The sequence below is a fragment of the Onthophagus taurus genome, chromosome 11, assembly GCF_036711975.1.
Source record: "Onthophagus taurus isolate NC chromosome 11, IU_Otau_3.0, whole genome shotgun sequence".
In the NCBI taxonomy this organism is placed as follows: Eukaryota; Metazoa; Arthropoda; class Insecta; order Coleoptera; family Scarabaeidae; genus Onthophagus; species Onthophagus taurus.
Window position 1 is genome coordinate 23298772 of NC_091976.1, and position 16900 is coordinate 23315671.

The window sequence follows — 16900 nt, forward strand, 5'->3', positions numbered from 1 at the left end:
TTGCTTCTCTTACGTCAGGGAGTGGAGAGAAGTTGTTCAACACCTTCTATGGCACCCGATTTACCAAGCAAATATTTGCCATCGATCGAGAATGAGCGCACGTCCTGACGTCTAAGCGCCTTTTTAATAAACCGCTTGTGTAAGATTACGAGGTGAAAATCAAAGATGTAAAAAATACGTGATCACCATCGTTAATAATATATTAAAAGAAAAAATCAACAAAAGTTGTCGAAGAAAAAAGTTGTTGAAAGTTTATTTTTTAGAATTAAGTAACGAATTAGGTAATAAATCATGTTAAAGATCATATTTTTTAAGAAAATTTTCTATCAACAAAATAATTAAATGTTGCGAAAAATTACTCGTTGCACTTTCTAATTGACACCCGTAGATTGAGATTCTCATTGTAATTGACAACTTGATGTGATAATATCCTTTGTTGTATCTGGTATTGATAGTTTTTTAATTCGCACATTTTGTCAATCAGAATATATGATACTTAGATAGTAGTGACACGTGTCTTGTAGTTTCCTTTAGATTGCTTTTTGAGCTTTTCTTTTAAGAATACAACTTTCAGTCAAAGTTCTCGTAAACAAGTTTTCGTAAGAATTATTTGCACGAGATGATCCTTAGAATCTTCATCATAATTGAGATCATATCCAAAGAACTCCACTCCACTCCCAATTAATTAAAATTTGAAACAAGATTGTTGCTTTTGAAGCTGGTTACTTGATAAACTGTGTACTAATTATCTAAAACTAGACTCTTTCTGAGCTAAAACTTGCCAACTATTCCTGATATTATTTTTCATATACAAGTATATCTCAATTGTTTGGCCAAACTTCACCCAAGTGATGTATGAAACAAAACTGTAAAAACGTTTCTATAAACATGTGTCTAAAAGTGCTTCCTTAAAAAGTGCCATATATGGGACTGCCACATATGATATGAGCAAATTGTAACAGTAATTTGGTTCGACGTCTTTATGGCGAAACATTTCCGACTCGACGATGTCTTTTGCGGCAATACATCAACATCTTCGTGGAACAGGATATTTTAAACCAGAACCAGCACCAAGAAATTATTTTTAAAATCAGGTGCTTCGTATAATACCACGTACAGCGAGTGCAGGATCTTAGTGAAGCTGATTTTGTAACTTCTTCAGCAGTCGTTCCAAACATCCAATCCTTCTTACGGATGAAGCACAAATTACTAAGGATCCAATTATAAATTTTCATAATGACCACCTATGGGTTGCAGAAAATCCTCACGCGATTAAACAATCAAGACATCAACAAACATTTTCATGTAACATCTCAGCTGGCATTGTTGTGATTAATTAATAGGATAGGAAATTGTTACTGAGAGAGAGAGAGAACAATATTTCTTTAGACCAACTTTTTTTACAACAAAAAGAAAAAAAACTGCACTATTCAATGAACGTTGGCCCAAAAGGGCTGTTACACCACCATAGTCCTTCTGCCCGGGGTAATCTTTGTTTGAATTTGACTTCTTCTTAGTTTGGTTATAAATTATCTAGAAGATATAGCGAGTTTTTTAGTTTTTTAAGATTTCAATAGGCAAGTTGATGGTGGAATTATGGGATAAAGATTGTAGACGGAGATGGATTGGAGGGATTTCGAATATGATGGTCTAGTAGATATGTGCAGCGCATTTTGTTGCTATGTATTTTGGTGCTTCTCACGATTTATAGCTTTCATCTTTACCTTGATATGCACGGTCGGAAAATTTTAACCATCTGTCAATCGAAATTCGAAAGTTATGATGGGAGAAGGAACATGAAGGAACGAAGAATTGGGTTTAATTTGAATTCGCTATTTCTACAGCCAGCTCTCTGTAATTTGAATCAGCGCCTGCAACTTTTGCACTGCTTATCCGATGTTTTTGTAGAGTATCGGGGAGAGGGGAGACCTTTTTAGACACATGTTTATATATAGGAACTTATGTACAGTTTCGTTTGGCAAGTAATTTAGTATATTAAAAAAACCATCAAAGCGTATTTTGATTATATTAATAAAGGTATGATAAGCTGCTACATGACACCATGCTATCTATTTATCTCCTTGTACCAGATTCTTCGTCAATTTCGTCAGGTTAGACCATTTGCAATTTTTGAATTTTAATTTGTTGGCGTGTTTCCAATTAGGTGGCTACGACAAGCATTCCTGAATTGAGAATGTGAGATAGGTCGCATCGTAATAAACATGGATGTTCAATTTTACAACAATTAATACAAGAAGAACTATACTAAATTCTTTTAAACGCATCACCCACTCCAATGATTAATGAGGTTCTTCTAGAAGTGGCGCACCTTGTTGTGGTAATAACAAGCATTTTATATTCAGAGTGAATCAAGTATTCTTTTCTTAAGAATTTTATGTCTTCCTCGAAGGTAGATGATATGTGGTTATGGAAAATATCGTTGAAAAGTGATAACGTCATTGTATTTCTGGGTTGTACTTATTTACATAAATTGATTTCTCATCAAGCTTAAACAACGTCATGATTGAGCATGGTTATCTTTAAACTTCCTTGACATCATTTTTGTATGACAACTTCTTCAAGTCTCCGCGTCATCAAAGTTTCTTTACCACAATAACCACTTTGCGAGTTCCTGTGTCTAAAATTGTCTACAGGCAAAATACTCATTGTAAAGTTGGTGTAAATGTGTGTCTAAACATAGTGCGGGACGATTACAAGACATAATTCTGTCGCGCACAATATTGGACATAAATTTTGGAAAAAATTCGTATTTGACGATGGTTCTTTTGGCAAACTTATCCTTGTTGGAGTTATTCATCGTCTAATACGTCATATTCGAATGGTTCATTGTCTTCTTTATCCTAAGTCTCCTTTAGTTTCCTAGTAAGGACATTCGCATTTGATTTGATGTTTCTAAACTATCGAGATTTTTCCATTATTTTTATTTTTCACGTTTCATAAAGCATGTCTAATATTTAAATGTTTACGTTATAAAATTATTTTCGCCTCGATTTGTTTGTTTTTATTTTTCTTTAAATATCAAGACAACATATTGCCCTATTTTAAACCTCTCTCGAGATTTATATCTATAAACTTCAAAAGAAAACAGATGTTTTTAATTTTAACATTTTTTTTTAATAAATTAATGCATCTTTAAAAATTCCTTGGCCCAAAAAGAAAATGAAAATACAAAGAAAATATTTCCGCTTACCTTAAAACCTGTTTCGGTCATCAAATTTTTAAACAATAGCTTTGACGCAACTTGTAAAGTTTCTTTATCAACCTTGTCGCGGTTTTAATTGCATATCGAAACGGAAACTTGGAAATTTTTAAATCAATTCGGTCGACATTTAGATTGACCAACTTTCGCTGTTGTGGTCTCTGATAACAAAACTGACGCAAAAGCGAAACCACAGAATTCTATTGAATTCACTACGACTTTGTAGTTTTTACTAGAAAAAAAATACGGCTTGTTTATTTTTTTATGGCGAAAATGTCAAGATTTTGAACCAACACCTGACGAAGCATGAAATGCTAGACATTTCAAACATTCCTTTTTAAATTTTTTTAAATTATTTCGCAATTACCAATGATGATGTTAATTTTAATAAATTATAATTGATTAAAGTTTTTTGTTGTTCGTAATCTTTTTAATTAACATTTCCCCCGGAAATTTCTCAGATTAATTCTTTACGTCAAAAGATTAGGTATTAATTTAATAAATAAACGAATTCCGAATCGAAATGAATCAGGTTATAAACTTAAACACCAATTAATAATTTTTAATTTTTCTTTTTGCAGTCTTCAGGCTGGAGAAAATTAAGAAACATCGTTCAATGGACGCCCTTTATACAAACTTACAAGAAACAAAGGTATCCTTGGGTACAACTTGCTGGTCATCAAGGAAATTTTAAAGCTGGCCCAGATCAAGGAACGATATTAAAAAAGTTATGCACGAAAGAAGAAAAATGTTTCAATGTAATAAAACAAAAATTTTTGATTTATTAATTTCTAATTTTATTTTCTTATTAATTTTCTAGGTTTTAATGAAAGATGTGTTACGACCCTACGTCCCAGAATTTCGTGGCTTAGTAGCCAGCGACGACGGAGAATGCTCCTACATTCAATTACAAGATTTATTAAGCGATTTCGTCTCACCATGCGTTATGGACTGCAAGATAGGCGTACGAACTTATTTGGAGGAGGAATTAGCGAAAGCTAAGGAAAAACCGAAATTAAGAAAAGATATGTATGAAAAAATGTGCCAAATCGATAAAAACGCTCCAACTGAAGAAGAACATCGACTTAAAGGTGTCACGAAACCTAGATATATGGTTTGGAGGGAAACAATTTCCTCTACGGCAACGTTAGGATTTAGAATAGAAGGTTTAAGGAGAGCCGATGGGGCATCTAGTAAAGATTTTAAAACGACAAAAACTAAGGAACAAATTATTAAAGCTTTTAGGAATTTTACTGATGGCTTTCCCCATGCAATTGTAAGTATTTCAATTTTAATAAGAATTAACAATTTGTGATTTAAGATTAGGTTTTAAACTGTCAAAATTGAAACTTACCGATAACTTCACGTTGATTCCTTGAAACAACTTCACAGCCATTTTTTAACCTGTCAAAAGAATACAAATTATATTATTTTTTTTTAATTTTTATTTACTTTAACGTTAGGTTTGTGCAAATATTCGTTTTTGTAAGAATTTGATTGCACATTTTGATTAAAATTATATACTCTAACTTACCGATAACTTCACATTGATTCTTTGAAACAACTTCACAGCCATTTTTTAACCTGTCAAAAAAAATTACAAATTATATTATTTTTTTTAATTATTATATTTATTGTAAGGTTAGGTTGGTGCAAATATAGTAAAAGTAATTATGATTATACTTACTATCACATTTCCGTATTTGTAACAATTTGGATGCACATTTTGTTTAAAATTAAAACTTTTTTAACGGACGCTTCAAACAAGTAAAAACTGACAACTACTAAGTATTATTATTGTTATCTAACTTACCGACTTACCGATTAGAGGTCATCAAATTTATCGCTTTAAATTTTTTACTTTATTTTAATGAAACGAAATTAATAATAACTTTAATTAATTTATGTTGGACTTTATTTAACTGAGTTAATTAAACAAAAAAAAAAGTGGGGCCCCTAAGTCACATTGGAACTGTCAATTACTAAGTTATGCAACCGGTGATGCTTTAACCTATAAATTTTTTTAAAACTTTTCAAATTATTTTATTTATATTTATTGATAAAATTAGGTCTAATTAATAAATTTTCTTTGTTACAGCCTAAATACATTCAAAGATTAAAAGCGATTAAAGCAACTTTGGAATCATCACCTTTTTTCGCAGAACACGAGGTAATTAATTAATTAATCTTAAATTGAATATATGTATTAATAAAAATTAATTTCATTTTTAGGTTATCGGAAGTTCATTACTATTTGTACATGATCGTACAAATGCAAATATTTGGTTAATAGATTTCGCCAAAACCGTAACATTACCAGAAAACATAGAAATCACGCACAATTCTAAATGGGTTGTTGGGAATCACGAGGATGGTTATTTAGTGGGTGTGAACAATTTGATATCAATTTTTATGACGATGTTGGAACAACAACCAGTTCCTGTAACTCCACCTCCATTGGAATCTGATTTAAATTTATTGGATTCCGAATCGAATCTTTTAGAACCAAATGCGAATATTTTAGAATCAAATTCGAATATTCTTGAACCCGATTTAGAGGTGACATAAAATGTTGTTTCATTTTATTCTCGGGTGGAAATCTTAAGACTTTTGTACTCGTATTTGTGACTGATTAATTTAAAAGAGATTTTTTTGGAAAGAAATGTGCCTTAATAATAATAAATAAAAAGATTTAAAAAGAAATAAGGTTCTGTGGAGCGGAACGAAAATATTTTTTCAAAATATTTATAATTTAAAAATTAAATGTTACTTTTATTTTACTATTAGTTTTTGCTGAAAAATGCTGTGTACATATTCGACTATTAATGATTAATTATTTATTGCATTTAATTTATCTTCATTTTTATCGTTTTTTTGTTTTCATTTTATTAAAAAAAAATGTGGTTCGTCTTAATTAGTATATTCTTAGAGAAGAATACAAATTCATCTGTCTTATAATAAGATATTGATGTAACTTAATCATATAAATATAAAGCACTGTCTGTACTAAAAAGTGTTAATTTATTTCTTACACTACAATACAAAAAAGTACAATGAAAAACTTCATTTTTCAATCATATGTATAACATACAAAAATAATCTAAGATCTGGCTATAAATTTTTCTAATTAATCCTTTAAAAAAACACTATTAGAAATTGTAGGAAAAAATATTTTAGGTTCTTAATAAATAAGTGTAATAAAGGATTGATTTTTTCTTAAAAAATTCTTTTTCGAGACGTTTTATTGACGTCACGTCTCTATTTTCCTCACAAAACTATTAGCAACTCGTTTTATTTTCGATTCTGAGTAACGCGTTGCTAATTAATGTAAATACTTTCTACTAATAATCAAATTAATATCACATTTTAAAAAGTCCCCTTCTTCACATTTTCACAACCTTTCACTATAAGAATCGTCGCGTTTTCGAACTTGTCTTTGAACCGGCCCCGTTGACGATTGATTTAAATTTAAAACTGGTCTCAACGAGTACCTTCTATTACTACCTGGAACTCTAATAGATCTTCTTCCTGGAACATCTCTATCTGTAGTAGCAAAGGGTGTGTATGGTGGTGGAGGTGAAAGATGATGTGAATGTGACGAAGGAACTTCTAATGTGTTTGGATTTAAATTAACTCTTTTAGGTGGTGAAGGTTCTAAGAAATTTGAAGGCCGCAACGAAAATCTTCTTCCAGAAGCTGGGTTATGACTTGGTGGCATTAAAGAACCTTTCCTACAACTATTTAAAATTGCCCTCCTAGTCATTGGTGATAAATCAGGTGGAGTTAACGATGCTGTACCAAGTTTTCTGTTAGGTACAGGTTTAGGTTCTTCGTCTTCTTCGCCATCAATCGATATATTTGCTAACATTCTTAAGAAATCAGCTATAGAAGTCTCTTCTAAGACACTATCAGAAGAAGGTTGATGTAAAATTGAAGGTCTTCCATGACGCGTATTATTCACATATTTATTAATAGCTTCGCTGTTTGTGCGAGGTAACGGCACTTTCGCACTTTCTTGTTTTTCAACATCAACGTCTTTATTATCCTTGTTTGATGTTCCTTTAATGGTATTTTTAATTTTTGAGAAGATATTGGGGGGTTGAATTGGAAGAGTTCTACTTCTTGCTTTTCCATATTGAAGTCCTTCCCGGATTTCTTGTAAATTAACGAAAGATGGTTTTCCATACCAAGTCAAATCGTTTTGGTACTTATTTTCAGGCAACTTTTGAGGAAATTTAACTTCACTACAAGCTCTTTTACGCACAAACGGTATATTTAACCTCGATTCTTGATTTAATGATCTTATTGTATTAACATTATCATCAATTTCTTCATTATCAATACTTCCCAATGCATTTGCAACCCTTAATAATAAATTACTTTGTTCGGATAATTTCCTTGGGAACGTTCGTTCCATATCAATTTGAGTTAAATCACTATCAGAAGACATTCTAATAAGGGGTGAAACAAAAACACAAGCTGAACAAGCTCGCCTCCTATTCATCGCTGGTACAACTAGTTTATTATCATCGTAAATTCTTAAATCCGGACAACTTTGACTTCTCTCTATTTTATGGGGTGTATAAACAAATTCGTGTTTATAAACCCGTTTTACTTTAAGTAAAAGGAATTCGTGTACTAAAGATCTTAATTCCGATCGGATTTTATGAGGTGTTTTTTTGATGTTCATCGCTAATGCATGTTCGATCGCTCGAATTTTTTTACTTCGTAAACCTCTTGAAATAAATCCTAGAACCATTAGGCCGTATCCTAATCCAATTATTATCCAAACTAAGAGGAATATTTTGTATGCTAACCACATTACAGTGCCTTGTCCAGGTTTATTAACTCCTGAAATAAAAATTATAAACATCAAAATAAAAATTTGTAAAAGGAAAGTACTTTTTAGTACTTAAAGTATTATTTAGTATTTGTTTAAGATAAGTTTATCAGATTATTTTCAAATTTGACATTTAAATGTCAAATTGACATAAAAAATTAAGGTTATGTTGACGCAAAACGTCAGTCGATTTATAAAATATTTTAAATATGAATCAATTACAGTTTTAATGAGAGATAATAAAATAAATGGAATTAAATAACTTGAGAGATTACGTTATAATTATGATTGTAATTTCAATTTTTATTGTTGAGAATGGCGATAAAAACGAGTGTCTCCTGACAATCTTTTTAAAGTATTCTATTTGGATTTGGCTTCTACACGTTTCTTGTAATCTCAAATTAAATTATAATTAACAATTAATAAAAAGTACACCACAAATAATATTGTTCAATTGACTTGTTTATTGAAGTGTTTTGTAAATATTTCTGGCGCCATTTAATTTCAATATTTTAAAATCATTCGTCGAAATCGATTACAAAATTATTGACTTTGTTTATAAGGTTTAAGCTATTCTATTTTAAGGTATACCATAGAAAATAAATGTCTCAATAAGATTTTTTATTAACTTTGTTAGTTTTTTTACTTGAGCTATCAAAATTTTTTTTCAAATACATGAAATTAAAGCTAAAAGATCATATTTTCATATAATTGTGATGAACTTGACAATAGAATTGTACAAAAAAATGTTTTCAAAGAAATTGTTGAGTTACTTTTTGTACTGTCAAAAAAGAGAATGTTAAAGAAATTGGGTAAACTTGATTTACAGATAAAATTAAAGCTAAAAGATAATTTTTTCATATAATTATAACGAATTAAGAATTTAATAATAGAATTTTACAGAAAAAATTTGGAGAGAATTCGATTTGCAACAAGAGATGTATAAAACATATTTTTATCGAAATCAAAGAAATAATGCAAATAGAAACGACAAATTAATGTTATAAAGCATTTCCTTATTCGTAAATCGAAACATTATATTTTTAATTCACCAAATTACATGACAGCTTGAGTACACGAAGACTAATCTTGATAAAATCAAATTTCAAGAATCAATTAAGATTTCAAGTTGAAAAAAAACATTTTAGCCGATTTAATCTAGTTATAACACACCAAAAATGATTTCTTCGAAATTATAATATGAGATAATGATGTCACGATTTTTGAAATAAAAAAAACATAAAATTTAAATCATCATATCTCAAAAGCCGAATGAGATATTGTCATGAAATAAAAAGCATTTTAAAGCAAATTTAATTGATATTTCGTGTGACGAAAATTATTTCTTTATTCCTATAAATCTAAACGTTATGATTTTTTTCATTCATGTCTTAAATTATAACGAATAAATATTAAAAAAATCATATCTCAAGAATTAAATGAGATATCAAGTTGAAATAAAAAGCATTTTAAAGCAGATTTAATCTAGTTATAATATACCAAAAATGATTTCTTCGAAATTATAAATAATGATGTTACGAGTTTTTAAATGAAACTGTGTATAGCAATTTAGGCTAGGTTGATAAACATAAAGTTTAAAACATCATATCTCAAAAGCCGAATGAGATATTGTTATGAAATAAAAAGCATTTTAAAGCAAATTTAATTAATATTTAGTGTGTTGAAAACTATTTCTTTATTCCTATAAATTTGGACGTTATGATTTTTTTAATTCATGTCTTAACTTGATAACGATTAAATATTAAAAAAATCATATCTCAAGAAGCAAATGAGATATCAAGTTGAAATAAAAAGCATTTTAAAGGATATTTAATCTAGTTATAACACGTCAAAAATGATTTCTTCGAAATTATAAATAATGATGTTACGATTTTTTAAATAAATCTGTTATAGCAGTTTAGGTTAGGTTGGTAAACATAAAGTTTAAATCATCATATCTCAAATGCCGAATGAGATATTGTTATGAATTAAAAAGCACTTTAAAGCAAATTTAATTAATATTTGGTATGTTGAAAATTATTTCTTTATTCCTGTAAATTTGGGCGTCATGATTTTTTTAATTCATGTCTTAACTTTATAACGATTAAATATAAAAAATTCAAAATTCATATCTCAAGAACTAAATGATATATCAAGTTGAAATAAAAAGCATTTTAAAGCAGATTTAATCTAGTTATAATATACCAAAAATGATTTCTTCGAAATTATAAATAATGATGTTACGATTTTTTAAATAAACTGTGCGTAGCAATTTAGGTTAGGTTGGTAAACATAAAATTTAAATCATCGTATCTCAAAAGACGAATGAGATATTGTTATGAAATAAAATGCATTTTAAAGCAAATTTAATCAATATTTAGTGTCTTGAAAATTATTTCTTTATTCCTATAAATCTGGACGTTATGATTTTTTGAATTCATATCTTATGACAGCTTAGCTTTATAACGATTAAATTTAAAAAAATCATATCTCAAGAAGTAATTGAGATATCAAGTTGAAATAAAAACCATTTTAAAGCAGATTTAATCTAGTTTTAACACACCAAAAATAATTTCTTCCTTTATATGATTGATTTTGTTATCCTCATTTAACACAGTACTGAACCAATTTCGAGCATTAGCTCATCAAATTAACATTAAAAAATACTTTTTTTCTTACCTGCAACAATATCTCCAAACCCAATGGTTGTTATTGTAACGAAACAATAATAAACGGCAACATCATAATCCCATTCTTCAAAGGCCATGATAATAAAAGCCGGAAGGAATATGAAAAAGGTAAAACCGGGTACTAAATAAAGTACTATTTGACTGATTAAACCTAAGCGGGTTGTATCGTATTCCATTTTCGCAGTTTTCCATCGTCTGTATAATTTAACAAACTGAAATAAAAAAAGAATATATTAAAAAAAAAAAAATTGTTTTATTCTTATGAGTCAAGTATAAATTTAATGTAAACTCGACCTATAAGAAGTAACAAGGACTCATTCTGTATATGAATGATGCAAATTAGTTCTTAACAAAAGTAATTTTTGCGATATCTCAAACAATGCTCGTTTTATAAAACTAGGACACCGATTTAATTTATTAAAACCCGTTTTTTTAATGCATTCTATTTTTTTTGTTTGTCATGTGATTTTCCATTAAAAAAATTTATTTATAACTCACCGATTTTCCGAAATAATCTCCTAACGTTAACATAACTATGCTGTTTACAGAAATCCCGATTAAAGAGTAAAACATCATCACAATTCGTCCTAACATTGTGGTTGGAGCTAAATTACCATACCCTAAAATAATTATTATTAATTTTTATTCATGATTAAATGAAAATTTACTTGCCTACCGTGGTTACAACTGTAACCGAAAAAAATACAGCGTGATAAAAATCCCATTTCGGAGGATCCTCTTCGTCTGTTACGTTAGAAAGCATCGGTTTTCCGCAGTAATTGGTTAATTTTTGGAAAAGATCAGGTTTGGTATCCTCCATTGTTGAATTGTAGTGTTTATTAATGAGTTCTGTAATGATAAATAAGATTTATTAATAAAATTTTTGTTTGAAATCGAATTAATTAGCGATAACTTTAAACTTTCAAAAAAAAGTTTCAAATTAATACTTAATGACGTGGTTTTTTCAACGTTCAAATGACGTGATGGTGATTTAACCGAACTATTTAGCAGTTTTGTATCAATCTAATAATAAGGATAAACATTACCTAGAAATTTGTGTGGAAAGAATTTTTTTAAAGATTTAGGATTATATTTAAAAAAATCATATTACCTCAAGAAGTAATTGAGATATCAAGTTAAAATAAAAAACATTTTAAAGCAGATTTAATCTAGTTATAACACACCAAAAATGATTTCTTAGAAATTATAAATAATAACGTTACGGTTTTTTAAGTAAAAGTATGTATAGGAATTTAGGTTAGGTTGATCAACATAAAATTTAAATCATCATATCTCAAATGCCGAATGAGATATTGTTATGAAATAAAAAGCATTTTAAAGCAAATTTAATTAATATTTAGTGTGTTGAAAATTATTTCTTTATTCCTATAAATTTGGACGTTATGATTTTTTTAATTCATGTTTTTACTTTATAACGATTAAATATTAAAAAAATCATATCTCAAGAAGTAAATGAGTTATCAAGTTGAAATAAAAAGCGTTTTAAAGCAGATTTAATGTAGTTATAACACGCCAAAAATGATTTCTTCGAAATTATAAATAATGATGTTACGATGTTTTAAATAAATCTGTTATAGCAGTTTAGGTTAGGTTGGTAAACATAAAATTTAAATCATCATATCTCAAATGCCGAATGAGATATTGTTATGAATTAAAAAGCACTTTAAAGCAAATTTAATTAATATTTGGTATGTTGAAAATTATTTCTTTATTCCTGTAAATTTGGGCGTCATGATTTTTTTAATTCATGTCTTAACTTTATAACGATTAAATATTAAAAAAATCATATCTCAAGAAGCAAATGAGATATCAAGGTGAAACAAAAAGCGTTTTAAAGCAGATTTAATCTAGTTATAACACACCAAAAATGATTTCTTCGAAATTATAAATAATGATGTTACGATTTTTTTAATAAATCTGTTATAACAGTTTAGGTTAGGTTGCTAAACATAAAATTTAAATCATCATATCTCAAATGCCGAATGAGATATTGTTATGAAATAAAAAGCACTTTAAAGCAAATTTAATTAATATTTGGTATGTTGAAAATTATTTCTTTATTCCTGTAAATTTGGGCGTCATGATTTTTTTAATTCATGTCTTAACTTTATAACGATTAAATATTAAAAAAATCATATCTCAAGAAGTTAATGAGATATCAACTTGAAATAAAAAGCATTTTAAAGCAGATTTAATCTAGTTATAACACACTAAAAATGATTTCTTCGAAATTATAAATAACCATGTTACGATTTTTTAAATAAAACGGTGTATAGCAATTTAGGTTAGGTTCATAAAAAAAAAGTTTAAATCGTCATATCTCAAATGCCGAATGAGATATTGTTATAAAATAAAAAGCATTTTAAAGCAAATTTAATTAATATTTAGTGTGTTAAAAATTATTTCTTTATTCCTATAAATCTGGACGTTATGATTTTTTTAATTCATGTCTTAGCTTTATAACGATTAAATTTAAAAAAATCATATCTCAAGAAGTAATTGAGATATCAAGTTGAAACAAAAAGCATTTTAAAGCAGATTTATTACAGTTATAACACACTAAAAATGATTTCTTCTAAATTATTATTATTTTTAATTCATGTCTTAATTTTAAAACGAATAATTTAAAAAAATCATATCTCAAGAAGTAATTGACGTATTCATTGACATTTGGTCATTTAATAATAATATTATTCAATGAAATGCATTAAGATAATCAAGAGTTAATCAAAAACGTATTGTGATTTCTAAATTATCTTAAATGGAATCGTTTATGGATTGATTTTGATTGTTATCACGTTAAAAAACTTAATTATTAATACCTTCGATGATTTTTCGTTCCTCTTTCTCGATTTCTCTTTTATGGGCTTCATCGTGGCTTTGGACGTAATAAAAAAATGTGCTACCCAAAAGAATGTAGATTATGAATAAGCAAAAAAGAACGAACCATTGCTTTTTGGACATCATTTTTAATAAAGCTAAAATAATCCTTTTCTTACTCAAACTTAATCAATGTTTAATAAAAATAAACTCACCTGGGTTAGATTCAAAAACTCTCACAAACTAATTCTATAAAATCGTCGGATTTCTTTTGTGTTTTTCAGTCAAAGAATAGTCGAGGTGTGTCCCCTTTATTGCAACAAAACTATTTCCGCACATTTTTCGAAACAATCAACGATAAATCGTTACCAAATAACAACGACATTTTAAATTCTTTTTAAAATAATTTAAGAAAAAATAAATTATTTCCCGCACTAAATAAGTGTTCCGAGCGGATTAAAAAGTGGTGATACACTCGCTCTGGCTCACTAAAACCATCTCATTTAAAACATTTATGTGTAAAGTGGTAGGTAATAAGTTGTTTAGCACTTTCCCGTTTTTTTCAACAAAAATATTCGAAAACACAATAAAATAATAACTATTATATTGAGAAAACTCGGCGTTGGAAGTACTTATAGACTAGATTTGTTTGCTATCACCATTAAGAATGTGTTTTTCAATTATAAACAAATAATTTTTGCAAAATAAAAATATGTAGTCTATAGATTAGACACAAGTAGGACTCGCGAGGCTATTGGTCTTATCAAAGAGAGCAAAACGAGTTGTTTTATAGATCACGTGCCTTTGATTGTCTTTCAATATTAACCATTTTATTCCTTATTTCAGTTTGATTTAATTTTATTAAATTATATCGTTTTTTATTCATTAAAACTAATAACTTTGTTATGAAACCAGCATATTATAAAATTGAATATTAAAATCTAGTTTATCGAGATAACACTAAATTCTTTGCATTTAGAATTAAATGGAATTCCATAATCCCATCAGTATTAACTTAAATTTCTTGGACTATGGACTTCCTAATTAAAATCAAACCTAACTATACGATACAACGTTAATTTTGCTATTTCTTTTGCAACTTTATAAAATCTCTTCTTTTATGACCCCATAAAAACTAATTGTATACTCATTTAGATCATTTTGATCTTAAAAACACGCCTTTTTTAACATTACAAGATTTTATCAGTTTTTTTTTATTTCAACCTTACAAGTTTTATTTGTGACAACAATAAACATGTTTCTCTTTCAACTAAATTAATTTTACGAAAAAATAGCGGATGTGGACTACTTCAACTTTGGAAATTTTAAGTGGAAAAAGATCGTGTTTGTAAATAAAAATTTTTAAATAAATATATCGTTTAAACGATAAAACCACTTATATGAATTCAACAAACATTTAGGTGTCGAAACGTCATCGTCTATATGCCAATTATACGGTATTGGGCTGGCGAAGACCTTGTTTAAATACGCAATAAACTTGTTGAATTTTGGAATTTTCGTACAACGTGTATTAAATTTGCTAATTTGTACGCAAAATGATTTATAGTGTGCGGTATTTATTTATGATATTAAATCTACGTCCTTTTCGGGTCACTTATTAGTTTACGACCTTTTTAATCATTTACAATTTTTATTTTCAATAAATATTAACACATTTCTTTAAATTTAAATTTATTTCGTTTTAATCACCAAGAGATGGCGCTAAATTAAACGTCACTTCAAACAATTAGGATAATTTCAATAAAAAATTTATTTATTTTATTATCTAAATTATTACAAAAACCATACAAAATAAACAATTTTATTTTCAATAAATATTAATTAGTTTTTCTTTTTTACTTTTACGATACTTTTGTTAATCATTAAAAGATGTCGCTGAATCTCAATCTTAATTAAAAATAATTATTTAAATGGTAATTATTATTAATTTTATAATTCTTTTTAAATTAATATTTAAGCTTCTTAAAAGATAAAATAATAAATAAAAACAATTTGTTTAAATAAGAATGTTTATTTTGCAAAGTAGAAAAAAGTTTATAATCGCCAACTTCATTCATATTCATAAGTTAAGTTTAGTATGAACCTAACCTGTAAGTCATCAAATTGTTATTTTTGTAATATTTTAATTTTATTTATAGTTTAATAATTTAATTTTTTATCCCCATTTTTAGATACCTCAGCTTGACATAACTATATCCCTGATTATGATTTTTCAAACTCCATTATCGTTTGATACAGTTTAAGATAAATTTTTGGATAATTTATGATACATTTGAAGAGGATTACAATTGTTAAGCTTTTTGGAAGACTATTCACTCAAATTAACATCTAAGTTCCAAGGTAAATTAACTTTATTTTTATATTTGACTATATTTAACTCAACAATAACATAAACAAATTTTTAGTATCAACTTAACATATTTAATTCCAATACAATTTCTCGGACGAGCATTAAGTAGATATACTGCACAAATAGCAATGTTTATAATAATTTTCACAAATCCTTTGATACAGTTTGAGTTCCGCTATTAAATAATAGATGGCGCTACATAAAAAAATTCCTAAATAATTATAATTGTGTAAAAGAAATTATATAAATATAATTCAGTAGCACTTTTAAAGTAGATTAATCCACAATCTCTGCCATCAACATTTGAAATCTTCGATCAATTTCCCAAGTAAAAATAGGAATCCCACATCTCCATAACATCATATTGAGGTGTATAGTCAAAATAGCCTAAAAATTAGATTAATGGGAAATTAAATAAACAAAATTCTTCATTATTTACTAACCTTCCAATTTGCTGCAAGAAAATGCAATTATTGTTATCCATGACAGATTTATTTCCATCACAATAGCTTATTTTAGTTGCAACCTCATTATTATCCACCCAACTTAAATTTTCTTAAGCATAATGCTGTTTTCTTTCAACCCATTGCTTAATTTCTACTTCTTTGTCTTTTAAGGCCTTTGCCTTGTACTCTATAATCTAAAGACGTGACTGGGATGATGAATTCCAGCTTTCATACCATCTTGTGGGCGTCCAGGAAGTCTGTTTGATCTTGGGATATCATCCTTTGCAATTTTCGGCAATCTAGTCACCCAACCGCTCAACATGGTCCCTCCATCTGGTTCGGGATCATCAAACTATATCTTGGACCCTCTGATGTCTGCTTTCAAGTTGTCGTTTGTCTAGAAATGATTTTACGACCTCTAATGCTAGATTGATGTGATTTTCCACAGTTGCAATGTTAGCAGAAGTACAATATAAGATTAAATCATAGACA

General features: G+C 28.0%; 2 protein-coding genes and 1 long non-coding RNA gene across 4 annotated transcripts in view; 1 reads left to right on the forward strand and 2 right to left on the reverse strand.

Annotated features, from left to right (window-relative positions):
• Positions 1–6070, forward strand: part of LOC111427887 (Inositol 1,4,5-triphosphate kinase 2) — a 38406-nt gene extending 32336 nt beyond the window's left edge. For both annotated transcript variants that reach the window (XM_023063246.2, XM_023063253.2), the window contains 4 exons: positions 3802–3978; positions 4041–4496; positions 5319–5390; positions 5453–6070. In XM_023063246.2, the coding sequence (XP_022919014.2) occupies positions 3802–3978; positions 4041–4496; positions 5319–5390; positions 5453–5788 (1041 nt within the window). In that variant the 3' untranslated portion in view covers positions 5789–6070. The remainder of the gene's footprint in view (positions 1–3801; positions 3979–4040; positions 4497–5318; positions 5391–5452) is intronic.
• On the reverse strand, positions 4287–4993 carry LOC111427923 (uncharacterized). The gene is made up of 3 exons (XR_002708015.2): positions 4908–4993; positions 4755–4804; positions 4287–4624 (listed from the first exon to the last, which is right to left on the reverse strand). It is a non-coding gene; the product is annotated as an uncharacterized lncRNA (long non-coding RNA).
• Positions 6071–6218: 148 nt separating the features above from the next.
• Positions 6219–14274, reverse strand: LOC111427328 (open rectifier K[+] channel 1). The gene is made up of 6 exons (XM_023062426.2): positions 13807–14274; positions 13594–13749; positions 11423–11599; positions 11249–11370; positions 10740–10962; positions 6219–8071 (listed from the first exon to the last, which is right to left on the reverse strand). The coding sequence occupies exons 2-6, from the start codon at positions 13736–13738 to the stop codon at positions 6612–6614; spliced, it is 2127 nt and encodes a 708-aa protein (XP_022918194.2). The 5' UTR covers positions 13739–13749; positions 13807–14274; the 3' UTR covers positions 6219–6611.
• Positions 14275–16900: the final 2626 nt, after the last annotated feature.